We start from the raw sequence: 12,651 nt of genomic DNA on the forward strand, positions 1-12,651 counted from the left end.
TTAACATGTGGGGTCGGGGAGACATGGGCTCGTCCAACCTGTGAGACACTTTGTAGTCCCTTAGGATGTTGGAGAACTTAGTCGTGCGCTGGCTCTTTTCACTTGAGTGTGTACCAGCCATTGCTTGTAAAAAGGCCCAGAAGCGCCTCTGCCCGGTTCCTCCTAGATGAGAGCCCTGCTCACCTTCCCGAGTCCTGCTGGTGCCTAGCAGGACCGCTGGGCCGTCTCTCCCCAGACAGCCTCCCTGTCGGCCTGCTGACCGGAGGGAAGCAGGGCTTCGGGGCTGAAGAGCCACCAGCCCCAGTGTAACTCCAGGCCAGTCTGCTCACGAGGTGGGCAGTGAGTCTGGGAGGCAGGGAAGGGTCACGCTGGGGTCCTGGCCCACCTGGATCCAGCCAGCAGCCCTGAAGGCCGCTTGTGGGGTCAGTCTGCTAGGATGGAGCGAGGCAGGCCTTGCCCGCCGAGAGACAGGCTCCATCTCACACTAGCGAGACTCATGGGCACCTGCTGTGTGTAGGTCCGGGGAGCCCTGTCCCTCGCTGGTGGGGAACGCCGTCTCTGCCTTCCAGCCCCAGCAGGCCTTTCCCACGGCTGGGAGGGACCCCACAGCGCAGGGTGGCTCCACCAGTCCCGGCAGAGGAGTTGACGGGCAGCATCAGTGCTTGGTGGACCAAGACCAGGAAAGCCCGTCCGCATCCTCTGGCCTCAGCGGGCACCTCTCGGGGCCCATCGCCCCTTCACTGACATGGCTGGGTAGAATCTGCCGTCACAATGGCGGCTGGTGGGGGGGCGGGCGACCTGCTTTCAGCACAGCAGCTGAGCACAAGCATGAACTGCTAGGGCGTCCACCCCGGGGCCAGGTGCACGGCCGGGGGGGCAGGGCTGCCTGAGCAGCTGACCCGAGGGTCCCGGTGGTTCTCCACAATGGCCTCCCCTGCAGGGACTGCCCCTCCCAGGCTCCCCAGAAAGCGGGCGGCCCCTGTGTCTGGCATCCCTACAGGGTGCCCGCGTGTCCTGCTCGTGTAGACGGCCTACTCCACCTGAGGTCGACGACCCACAGGTTCCCCCTCCGTCTCCACCCACAGCCCAGGATTGGGGCGTGTGTGAGCAGGTGCGGGGCAGGCGGCCCCGAGATGTGGTGAGGAGGGTCTGCGAGGTGCCCTGCCCGGGGACACGGACACCCCTGTGCCTGTCCCCCTGGGCTGATGGTTGAGACCCAGCATTATGGCGGAGTTCAGGCTCCCAGAGACCCGCGCCAGTGCTCGCAGGCAGCGTAACGTACTTCTGGGTCCCTTGTCTCCACCTTCTCTACTACCGTCATCGATTCAGTTCAGTCGCTCAGTCGTGTCCAACTCTGCGACCCCGTGAATTGCAGCACACCAGGCCTCCCTGTCCATCACCAACTCCCGGAATTTACTCAAACCCATGTCTGTCGAGTCAGTGATGCCATCCAGCCATCTCATCCTCTGTCGGCCCCTTCTCCTCCTGCCTTCAGTCTTTCCCAGCATCAGGGTCTTTTCAAATGAGTCAGTTCTTCGCATGAGGTGGCCAAATATTGGAGTTTCAGCTTCAGCATCAGTCCTTCCAATGAACACCCAGGACTGATCTCCTTTAGGAAGGACTGGTTGGATCTCCTTGCAGTCCAAGGGACTCTTCACGAGTCTTCTCCAACACCACTGTCCGAAAGCATCAATTCTTCAGTGCCCAGCTTTCCTTACGGTCATCATCATGTGAAACTGCAGATACAGTCGTGGTACAAACCCCACGAGCTCAGGAAGGTGAGGGGGGCAGCCCGGGGCCTGGTCCTCCCGTCACAAGTCCGGTGCCTCCTGGCCTTTCTCAGACAGACGGCAGGGTCATCTCGGGACGCAGAGACAGAAGTCCCCTCGCCTTCGGCGTCACAGCTTCAGGCCTCAGGCCCGCTGGTCCCCCTGCAGCAGCTCTGAGCACTGGCGGGCGCGAGGCGCCCGCAGGCCGGGCTGGACTGTGGGGCTCTGGAGGCTGCAGAGAGGTTTGTCTGCAGGTGGTCTGGTTTGACGCATATAAAGAGCGAGATACGAGGGGACTAGGCCAGGGGCAGAGCGGGCTGGGCCCTGGGAGCGGTGGAGGCGGCCCTCCAACACGGAAGCGCCTGGCAGCGGGCCTCCCACCTGCGGAAGGCTGTGTGAGTGGGTGGCCGGCTCGTCTCGCTGACAAAAGCCAGTGAGCCCCTGGGGGCGCCGGGCAGGGCCCGAGCTTTGCCTGACCCAAGGAGCAGGCATCCTGCCCCAGGGAGCCCGCCTCCAGGCAGGAGGGTAGAGTGGATGCTCCAGAGGTCGTGGGGTCCAGGAGCAGCTGGGCCTGGGGGCCCCTGGGTCACAGTGGGGAGCTGAGCCCACAGGCGGCACGGGGGGCAGCCCCGGTCAGCCTCGGGGGTCAGGGGGCCTCCTCCAGAACCAGGCGGAAGGGGCGTCGGGAAGGTCGGCTGCAGAGGGTCGGCGGCTGCAGGCGGGTCTCAGCCCAGTGTAACCGGGGCTATGGCTGCACCGGCCCGTGTGGCCTCACTGGTTGCAAGGCGCCCGCAGTGATGACCGTCAGGGAACCTCGAGAGGACAGGCCCATCACCCTCAGGTCCTGGAGGGCCCATGGCGCGGGTATAGCCAGGTCACAGGGAGAGAGTGGGTCAGGCTCTGCCTTTGTGGGGGGTAAGGATGGGGCCTGGGGCTTGGGGATTCATTCTTCAGCGGTGAATTCAAAGCAGAAGGGGGAAGTTAGAGGAGGGAGAGGAGGTCACTGCGGTGGTCCGCTGTGTGGGTCACCAGGGCTCCTTGGAAGGGACCTCGGGGTCTGAGGGCCGGCCTAGCTCCTCACCCTGTGGTTTTGCCAGTGACCACGTGTCACGGCCGTGGTGTGTTCACCCAGGGGGACGTCTGAAGCGGGCGCCTTGCAGGCAACGGCCAAATGCCAGGCGATTGCACTGCAGTGCCCGGAGCACCGTGTCTGGTGGATTTAAGACATAAGAGCGGGGAACTGAAGGCCCGAGGGTTGGGTCGTGGAGCTGGGCGCCAACCTTCCGGACTCTGTGGGCTCCAGTGGTCCCGACCCTATGGGGTCCGGCCCAGCCCAAGAGCAGGAGCAGTCCGGGGCCGTGGGGCAGGGGAGGCTGCTGAGTGACGCCTGCCCCGCCCCGCAGATGTACGGGTCACAGGACGGCAGCGTCGACGAGCACGCCCTGTCCAGCATCCTCAAGACCGCCTTGGGGGTGGCTGAGCTGACGGTGACCGACCTCTTCCGGGCAATAGACCAAGAACGGAAGGGCAGGATCGCGTTTGGTGAGTGGCCGGGAGCCGGGGAGGACACCCCCGTGCGAGGTGGGGCGCCCCACTCCCCTGCCCCGCCCCGAGACCGGGCAGGGCTGGGGCGGGGCTCCCTGTCTCCTCCGCGGGCGGTTAACGGGCACGTTCCGCGTCTGGCCATGAAGCAGATGCCCTCCCCAGCGTCTGCCGGGCGGAGATCAGAAGGTCCCTGGGGCCAGGAGGGGTTCCGCCCTGACGCCTAGGGCACCTCCTCTCCGGGGGGCTTGGCCCTGGCACCTGTTGCCACACACGGTGGGACGGCTGCGCGCCTCAGGCGGGAACCCACCCGGGGACGAGGCCTGGGCTGCAAGGGCAGCAGGAGCCTCCGAGGGTGGCGGGCTCATCAGAGGATGAGCGGTAATCTCCCTGAGATAAGAGCAGAGTTTGCTCAGGAAAGGTCATCGTGCGCCTCTTGTTTGGCTGTGTTTTTAAATCACAGCCAAATGTCAGGAGGAGCCGCCGGGCCTCGCTTTGGCTGCGCACGCCTGCGGTAAAGGGGCCACGCCTCGCGGGGAGCGGGGGCTGTCGCGGCTCTGAGCCCCCGAATTGCAGACCCCGTGGAGGCTGTTCCCACCGGCCGAGGGAGCACGGGCGCTTCTCTTCAGCCGCCTGGAGCCTGCGGCGCCCCGACCTGGGGCTCAGAGCATCGCCGCGCCCCCAGGGTGCCCCACCCCGAAGCTGGGACCCAGAGTCACCGGGAGACACAGCGCAGGCCCCGCGAGGGCTCGGGGGACGGTGCGCCCGGGGTCCCCAGGGCACAGCCGAGTCCATCTCAGGACGCTGCGCACCCGGGACACACCCCGGAAGTGACCCTTCAGTTCCCCCGAAGCGGGCGTGGCCGAGGCGTTGTGGCGGCCGCCAGGGTCTCCGCAGGGACTAGGGCGCCGCAGAGAAAACAGGCGCGGGGCCTCCGGGCCGTGCACACAGATCCCAAGACGCCCCCGGGTGTGAGGGGGGCGCCCGGGAGAGACGCCGGGCCCGAGACCTTCGCCCCCGAGCTCTTAACCAAGATGCCTGTCTCTCTCCAGCCGACTTCGAGAGGTTCGCGGAGGCGAACCCCAACTTCGCGGAGGAATACCTGTACTCCGAGCAGACGCGCCTTCGGAGCTGCGCCCGGACGCCCCCGGCTCCCACCCCCAACGGCTTCTGCGCCGATTTCAGCCCCGAAAACTCAGCCGTTGGGACGGAGCCTGTTCGCAAGAAGCTGGACTAGGGAGGCAGGGTCTGGGGAGACCAGGCCTGCGCGCAGCCGCCGGCCGGTCTCACTCTCCCGCGCGTGCTGCCCCTGCCCTGCCCTCGGGCGGGCCAGGCCGGACCTTGAGCGCCGGAAGCAAAGCCACAGCAGCTCGCGGGGCGGCTCCGGCGCCGCTTCCAGGCAGCAGTCGGGGGCCCGCGGTTGCTTTGTCCTCACCTCGAGCCCCGGTTCTGCCCCCATCCTCTCCCTCGGGCCTTCCAGTCCGGTCCAGTCCTGTCCGGGCAGCACGGGCCGGCGGCCTCCATGGGCACTTCAAGGCGGCACTCCCGCCCGCGTGTCGATTCCAACAGTCTCCGCCGCCCTCTGCGGAGGAGGGCAGGGCCGCCGTCCGATTTTTAAACGTTTCTATATTTGCAGGAGCTCATGAGTCTTTTGTAAACTTCATTTAGATACTTCAGGAAACATTCAGCCTTTTTTTTTACAAGAAGAGAATCGTTTTTCTACTTCGTTTTCCTTTGAGGGTCAGAGGATATTTATTTATAGGCCCTTTTTTGATAGATCCCGGGGCTCTTTGGAGCTTTGAGTTGACCTTCTCTCCAGCCCCTCCCATCCAGGCAGCCCCCCTGCCCCGCCCCTGCGTTGGGGCGCCACAGGCACCCCGTCTGGAGCTGCCTTCCTGCAGCATCAGCCCTTTTCAGCCCCGCTGCTCTTACACCAGCTTGGGGTTTCTGTTCTGGGGTGACCGGATCCACGTCACCGACTGCAGGCTGCGACCAGAGCCCTGAGCGTGGGGAGGGGAGGCCGGCCTCGGTGGAGACCAGCAGGGGGCTCCTGTCTCCCCGGCTGGCACCCCGAGGGCACCGGCAATCCCCGGGAGGCTCCACCAGCCGCTGACTCCCCCCAGCACCCACCTTTTGCCCCAGGTTTCCCGGGGCATCAGGAGCCAGAGCAGCCTCAGGGAAGGAAGGTGTGGGGAGCAGGTGGTGGGTTTCAGGGAGACCCGGGGGCTGGGGTACCTCTCTGTGCCCGGAGGTGGGGGGCGGCAGCTCCGGGCTCAGAGAGGGGCTCCAGGGGCCTCCTTCACGGTCACGAAATCACCTTGATTCATTTCCTCAGGACGTGATTAGAAACGTCTCCTCAAAGCACAATGACAACCACACGGAGTGTGTTCCCGGAGCACAGCCTCTGGGTTTGTTTGGGACTTTTTTTTTTTTTTTTTAATTTCTAAGGCGATTGGATTTTCTCTTGGGGCCATCACCATGGAAAGTGACCACCAGGGCTGGAATTGCAGAGCAAATATTTACTGACTTCCTGGGGCTCAGAGACCTGCATGTCGACCGACAGATGGACAGGCGTCAGGAAAGAAAACCCCCTGTAACTTCCGTTCATTCCAGAGCCCCTCCAGCCCCACGCTGGGCAGGGGGCACCTGACATCATTCCAGAGCACTGGCCCGCTGGACACAACACTTCTAGCACAGCCTTGGCAGCGAACAGGACTGAGGTCGTGACCATAGAGCGCATGAAGGTTCATCTTTACAAGACAAAACCCCACGCCCAGCTATGAAGGAGGTGAACGAGCCAAGATGTTCTGAGCAGGGGCGTCAGCCCGCGTCTGTGCATGAAGGGTTTTTGAATGAAACGCTGCCATGCGTTTTCAGGAAAAAATCTCTGATAAACAGACCTTGAATGGATGTTTGTTCCTCCTGATTCTCTTTTCTCTTTCGTAGTGACTTAGGGTCGTGGGTTCAGAGCTGTGAATGTACAGAGCTTGGGGGTGGATGCCCCGTGCGTGGGACCAGGAGCTGCGAGGGGCCCACCGCCTGCAGGGGCCCCGCTGGGTGCTGGGGGTGGGGGGGTGGGGCAGGCAGCTCCAAAACAACCAGAGGTTTTCAACAGAACGAATAAAACATAACGTCTTAAATGCTTGAGGATGTATTTTCTTATGTGTGTGGTTTTTTTTAGAAAGACAACAGCAGACGTGACTCAGACTGTCACAGGAGCACCGTCTGGCTGAGGTTTCTTGGTGCTTTTCTAGGAGGCTAGGAAAGCACGGTCATTGAAATTCTGTAGGAAACACTCTCTGGGTAACAGGAGGGTCTGGATGTTTCGCGCTTACATGGACAGCGGCGGACATTTCCCAGAACTCAACCTCCTAGGCTGTTTGCAGACCTGCAGTGTCAGTTTCTATCCTTTCTCTGTGAAACTCACACCTTCTTCACAGGCTGTTGAGCAGAGACAGGGATCTTGAATTCGGGCCCATTGAATCAGTAAAGGATTTAGAAATGGAAGAGCTGAGGTACTGCAGCCCCAAAAGCCGAACGTCATGAGTCTTGAACAGGGGGTGCTGCCGAGAGCAGCAGGCGCCTGGTGACCGCACTGTCCATCCCTGCGGCCACACGGTGTCCATCCTGACCTCCCTGTGAGGCAGTGACTCCCGTGATGTTATAACCCCTCCTCCACACACGCTTCACTTCTGCTGAGAAAGTGGGGTCCCACTGCCTCCACTTCCATTCAGGGGAGTTCTTCTTGTGCCAGTGGACAGCATCGGATGCTCTGTCACATGGGAAACTAGGTGATAAAGTTCCCGCTGTAAAACGACCGGATGTGTAGGTAGACACATGTAGTACATGTGTGTGCACGCACGTGTGCACACAGGTACCCACACGCATGCACGCACACATGGGCATGCATGTGTACATGCATGTGTCTACATACACATGCACACGTGTATACACAGGGACATGTGCACATACCTCTGTGTACACAGGCATGTGCACACCCAAGCATGCACACATGCATGTCCATACATGTGTACATGTGTGCACACATGCACGTGCATACATGTGTACACACAGGCACACAAACATACATGTACACGTTCACGTGCACGCACACATGCCAGTCAAGAAAGCAGTCACTCGGGCACTGCAGTCCTGCCTCCCGGGGCTGGTGTGTGGCTGAGACTGGTATTCTCTGCTTCCTTCCCCCACCACCCCCCCGCCCCCGTGCCATGGTCCCCACATACCTTGACCAGTCAGGTCTTTCCCAAGAGAAAGGAGTCACATTTTCTTTCCAAAGCACCTGGAGCCTTTGTGGTCTTGCCTCCACTGGTCACGGGATCAGCTGGGAAAGAGCTGAGAGGTGCCCAGAGGGTCCCCTGCCCGCCACGCTGTCATTAGCATCTGTCACAGGGCGCCACCCTGTTACCTCACTGGCAGGAGGACAACCAACAGCTGTGACCACCTAAGCTTGCAGGGCAGTGGCCCCACCATGTCCCTAAGTAGGAGCATCCCAGCCGGGGGAACTGAGCCCTTGAAGACGGACGAGCCTGGAGCGGCAGAGAAGTTTCAGGGCAGTGACAGGTGACCCTCACTCACTGTCCCCAGGCGCCTCCCCCTCCGCGCATCCCCACATCCCCGTCTGCCCACGTAGCCCCTCTCCTGGGACCCGCCAGGCGGACGCTCAGGGAAGGGAAAAGAGGCTGACGCTTCTACAGAAGCACAACGCCAGCCCCGCTTATGTTTCCCAGCCACTGTGCACCATCTGGCCCCCAAGCCCCAAAGGCCAGACATGTGTCCAGCGGACGGCAAGCCAGGACATCCCCAGACAGAGCCACGCAGGCCCCTGGGGTCACCAGGAGAGAAGAGCTTCCCCTCGGCTTCTCCCGACCTCCCCACCCCGTGTCACAGGCATGGGCCCTGCCGAGACCAGCTCCACACACACCCGACATGCCACGGGCATCCTGTTAGGACCGACCCCGGCACTGAGGCGTCAGACGCTGACCCTCTGTCCATCAGGCTGGTGCTTCTGGTGGGGACCTGTTCAGAGTGCCAGGCTTCCCTTGCAGTGAACGTCCCTTGCCGACGTAACCCGAGGTGGGAGGTCAGCGGTGGTGAGCTCTGCCCTCGGTGCCGGAGGAGGCTCGGAGATGGGGGTGGGGGACAGGGACAGCATTACGACAGGACAAGCCCTTCCCCTCCAGGACAGGAGGGGCCGGGGGGGTGGGTGGGGTCTGGCCACAGCCATGCCGGCCTTGGCTGCTCTTGGCTCAGCTCTGGGTGGGGCGTGTGCGTCACCCCACCCCCTCTGTCCCTTGTCACCCGTACTCGCTGGGTTGGCTGGAAAGAGAGGCCACAGCCACCACCCAGGTCCTACCCTGGACGGGGTACCTGAGATGCACGCTGCAGGGCAAACACCGTGAGCCCCTCGTGTGCGTCCGACGGAGCACAGACGGAGGAGGCCGACCCAGAGCGGCACTAAGGGTCCCATCACGGGAGACACCAGTCCCAGAGAGGGGTGTAGGACAGAAAAAACATTGAACAAATGTTAGCCAGACTTCTCCCAGATCTATCAGCTCAGACAGCCAAGAAGCTCCATTAACCACAAACAGAAGAAATACAACAAAAATACTGCAAGGCTCATCACAAAAGGTTCTGGAAGCTGCTGGTAAAGAGAACCTTAAAGGCAGCCAGAGAAAAAGAAAATATTGCTGTGGAAACAGGTAAGCACGGGACACACGTGGGGACCCGACTCTGCAGAAAAGACGAGTGTTACCTGAAGCGGGGCTGTGAACACTTAAAACGCAGGTGAGCCTCCAGAGAAAGCAAAATAAAACAGAGGGAGGACTTCCCTGGTGGTCCAGTGACTAACGATCAGTCTGCCACTGCAGGGGACACGGGTTCAATCCCTGATCAGGGAAGATCCCTCAACCGTGGGCAGCTCCGCCCGAGCACCAGGACTACGGACGCCCACGGTCTAGAGCAGACTCTGCAACGAGAGAAGCCAGCGCAGTGAGAAGCCTGCACACCCCAACTCGAGAAAAGCCCGCGTAGCAACAAGAGGCCTGGCACAGCCAAAACTAAACAAAAAATAAACAAATTTTTTAAAAAACATATTGCTATAACTAATAAGCCTATGGTAGAAATAAAATGGAATATTTTTGGATAATAATTTCATCCAAACTAAGCAGGGCAGTAAAGAAAAGAACAAAGAACAGGTAATACAAATAGAAGACAAACAGCAAATGGTAAAATGAAACCAACCACACTAGTAATTACATCAAATACAGACCCAAAACTCCTAAAGGACAGTTGCTAGGCCAAACTAAAAAACAAACGAAAAATTCTAACTATATGCTTTTTAAACACATACTGAAAGTTAAAAAACAGGAAATATATGTAATATGCAAACATAACTCTGAGACAGTTGATACGGCAGGATTAATAGCACTAAGTGACCTTTAAGATGAGGCGGATTACGGTGTCAAGGCAAACACCGCAGCTGATAAAGGGTTCAGCTCCCCCGAAGGACCAGTCATCCTAAAGGTGTGCATCCCCAGCAACGCAGCTCGGAGTGTGCTAAGCAAACACAGACAGAATGAACAGAGGAAACAAATAAATCAGCAAAGAGAACTGGAGATTTTTCACATAATTCTCTCAGTAATCAATAGACCCACCAAGGAAAGAAGCGCAATTATGTAGAAAATGTGAACAACCTCGTTTACCAAACTTAATTGCTATTAAAAATGCACATGAAGCAGCTGACAAAACAGACTCTTTGCCTGGCTCAAGGGTAACTCTCATTAAACCTCAAGACATTTACGGCCGGCGCTGTCTGTCCTCTGACCAGCAGGAAGCCTCCTGCTCCAGGGGCAGAACCCAGCTCCACGGACTCGTCTGGCCGGGCCTGCGGGCCGAGGGCCGGTCTCTGCCACGGGGTCGTCAAGGGCTGCTCAGGCTCTGGTTAGTTCTTTTCAGCTTAAGAGAAGTTAACGAGTCCACAATTTCGCTTCTGGTCAAGACGGAGGAGCAGTGGCTGGTTTCACCTCTGTCCTGGAAGAGGTGATCAGTGCAAACTCAGATGGGTTTTGCCTGAACCATGAGGAAATCGTAGCCCCTCAGCCAAACACGATGCTGGTCCCAGCACACAGAGCTTACGACCGAGACCTGAAAGAATGACCAAACTCTTTGCAAGGAGCTTGCCTGCAGCCCAAAGTTCCAGAATATTCAGAGGGATATACAACTACCCAGCACCCAAAGGGTCAAGTTCACAACGCTCTGCCTCCCATCACAGGTCACGTAGGTGCAAAACTCCAGGCAAGATGACCTGTCATCAACAGAAACAGACCCAGAAGTGACTGAGGTGATGGAATTAGTAGATGAGAGCATTGACGATCACTATGCAAAAATCGCTGGACTCTGTGTTCAAATGCCGGCTGGAAGCAAGGCTGGCCATGGTGGAAATGCAAAAAGTGTCTTTTAAAAGACACAAATCTGGACTTCCCTGGCAGCCTAAACCACTGAGCCCACGCGCTGTGAGCACTGAAGCCCTGGCGCCCACGCTCCAGAGAGAAGCCTGAGCACTGCAAACGGGGAAACCCGCACGGCAGCGAGACTCGGCACAGCCCGACGTAGATGCAGAGACAAGATGTAAAAAGACAGATCTGAACCCTGCAGACGTGAGCCACAACGTCTGCAATGCAAGACACCCCGGCTGGGAGGAAGGGAGACTGACCTCACAGAAGGGACGGCAAGTGACCTCGAAGGGCAGCAGCAGGAGCTGGCCAAACCAAAACAGAGGCAAGAGGCAACTAACCGAGCGTCCGTGAGTGCGGGACTTCACGTCGCCTGACAGACCTGCCGCTGGAGTCCCCACAGGAGAAGGGCGGACAGAAAAATATGTGAAGAAATACTTTCCCAAGTTGGATACAAACTATAAAGCCCTGGGTCCAAGAAGCGTAAGGATTCCAAGCAGGAGTGCCATGGAGGAGACGCACCAGGAGCATCGTAACCAAATGCTTAGACCAGACGAGGAACAGAGAGTCAGCAGGGCCAAGGGCTCAGAGCAACAGGCGAGCAGAGAGCGGAGCCGCACCCCGCGGCATCCACGGAACAGAGGACGCTTCACGCAGCAAAAGCATCTCTTTTTTAGCGTGTATTTTAATTTTAATCTCTTTTAACACCAAAAAAAAAAAAGAACCCAAAGAAAAACAAAAGTGTTTCTAAACTCAAAAGCTGAAAGAATCCATCGCCAGCCGGCTGGCATACCTCACGGCACAGTGAGAATGCAGGTCCTCAAGCCTGAAAGTGACTCCGCTCCGGACTCGGGCCTGCGGGGGCTCAGCAAGAACCACGTGGGGGACAGAAGCACTGCTCCTCGTTGTTCAGAGCTCTGTCCACAGTGGTTATCTGAAGCGAAGGTGACGACGCATCCCAGGGTTCATGACACACAGGTGATGATGCGACGGTGGCCGGGAGAGGTGCCGAGCAGCAGCCCCGGGTCGGCGCAGAGGCGGCGTGCAGCGGTGTGGCGTCACGGAAAGGAGACGCTGGAACAGCACAGCAAAGAGACACGGCTCAGAGTCCAGCAGAGGAGGCAGACACGGACTCAGAAACAAAACTCCCAGCCTGAAGGACAGCAGAAACGTCGGTAAAGGGGATGGAGGGCACGGTGCCGTACGTGGTGGACTTAACCCAGCTGTTTCAGCACCACATTAAACATAAATGGTCATGGACCCTCAGTGATCAGCGGAAATTATCAGATAGGATGTAAAAGTGAGACCTGACCACGTAATGCCAGCAAGCACACCTATCACGGATACCAACGGGCCAAAGGAAAAGGGCGGTGCCAACCGCATCAAGAGAAGGTGGGGTGGACGTCAGTCTCAGAGCCCAGGTGGTCAGCCCAGGGTCTAAGCGAGGTCATGCACGATAAGAATGTCGCTCCCAGGAGGACGTGGTGACCCTGAGGTGTGCGGCTGACAAGAGGGCTTCCCCGTGAACGACACACGTCGGCAGGACCCCAGGGATGTAGAGGCCAGCCCACACGGCTGTGCCTCAAGTTCTCAGCACGTCTCTCTGAGTGACCCACAGGACAAGGAAACGAAACCGATCTACACTTTACACCATGCAAGCGTCAAACAGGTCCTACACACAAGGGCGCAACCTAAAACTTAAAACTCTCAGAGAAAAACTTAGGAGAAAAATTTTGGCAATCTTGGGTGAAGTAAAAATTTCTCAGATACAGCACTAAAAGCAGGATTCATTTTAAAAACTGGTAAGTTGGGCTTCATCAAAAGTAATAACTTCTCTTCTTCAAAAGACTCAATTAAGAGAATGAAAA

At 58.7% G+C, this 12,651-nt stretch overlaps 1 protein-coding gene across 1 annotated transcript in view; it reads left to right on the forward strand.

The window, feature by feature from the left end:
* LPCAT1 (lysophosphatidylcholine acyltransferase 1) overlaps positions 1-6,458 on the forward strand; it is a 38,796-nt gene extending 32,338 nt beyond the window's left edge. The window contains exons 13-14 of the mRNA XM_043887300.1: positions 3,173-3,311; positions 4,364-6,458. Coding sequence (XP_043743235.1) covers positions 3,173-3,311; positions 4,364-4,548 — 324 coding nt within the window. The 3' untranslated portion in view covers positions 4,549-6,458. The remainder of the gene's footprint in view (positions 1-3,172; positions 3,312-4,363) is intronic.
* Positions 6,459-12,651: the final 6,193 nt, after the last annotated feature.

Source organism: Cervus elaphus, chromosome 25, assembly GCF_910594005.1.
Source record: "Cervus elaphus chromosome 25, mCerEla1.1, whole genome shotgun sequence".
Classification (NCBI taxonomy): domain Eukaryota; kingdom Metazoa; phylum Chordata; class Mammalia; order Artiodactyla; family Cervidae; genus Cervus; species Cervus elaphus.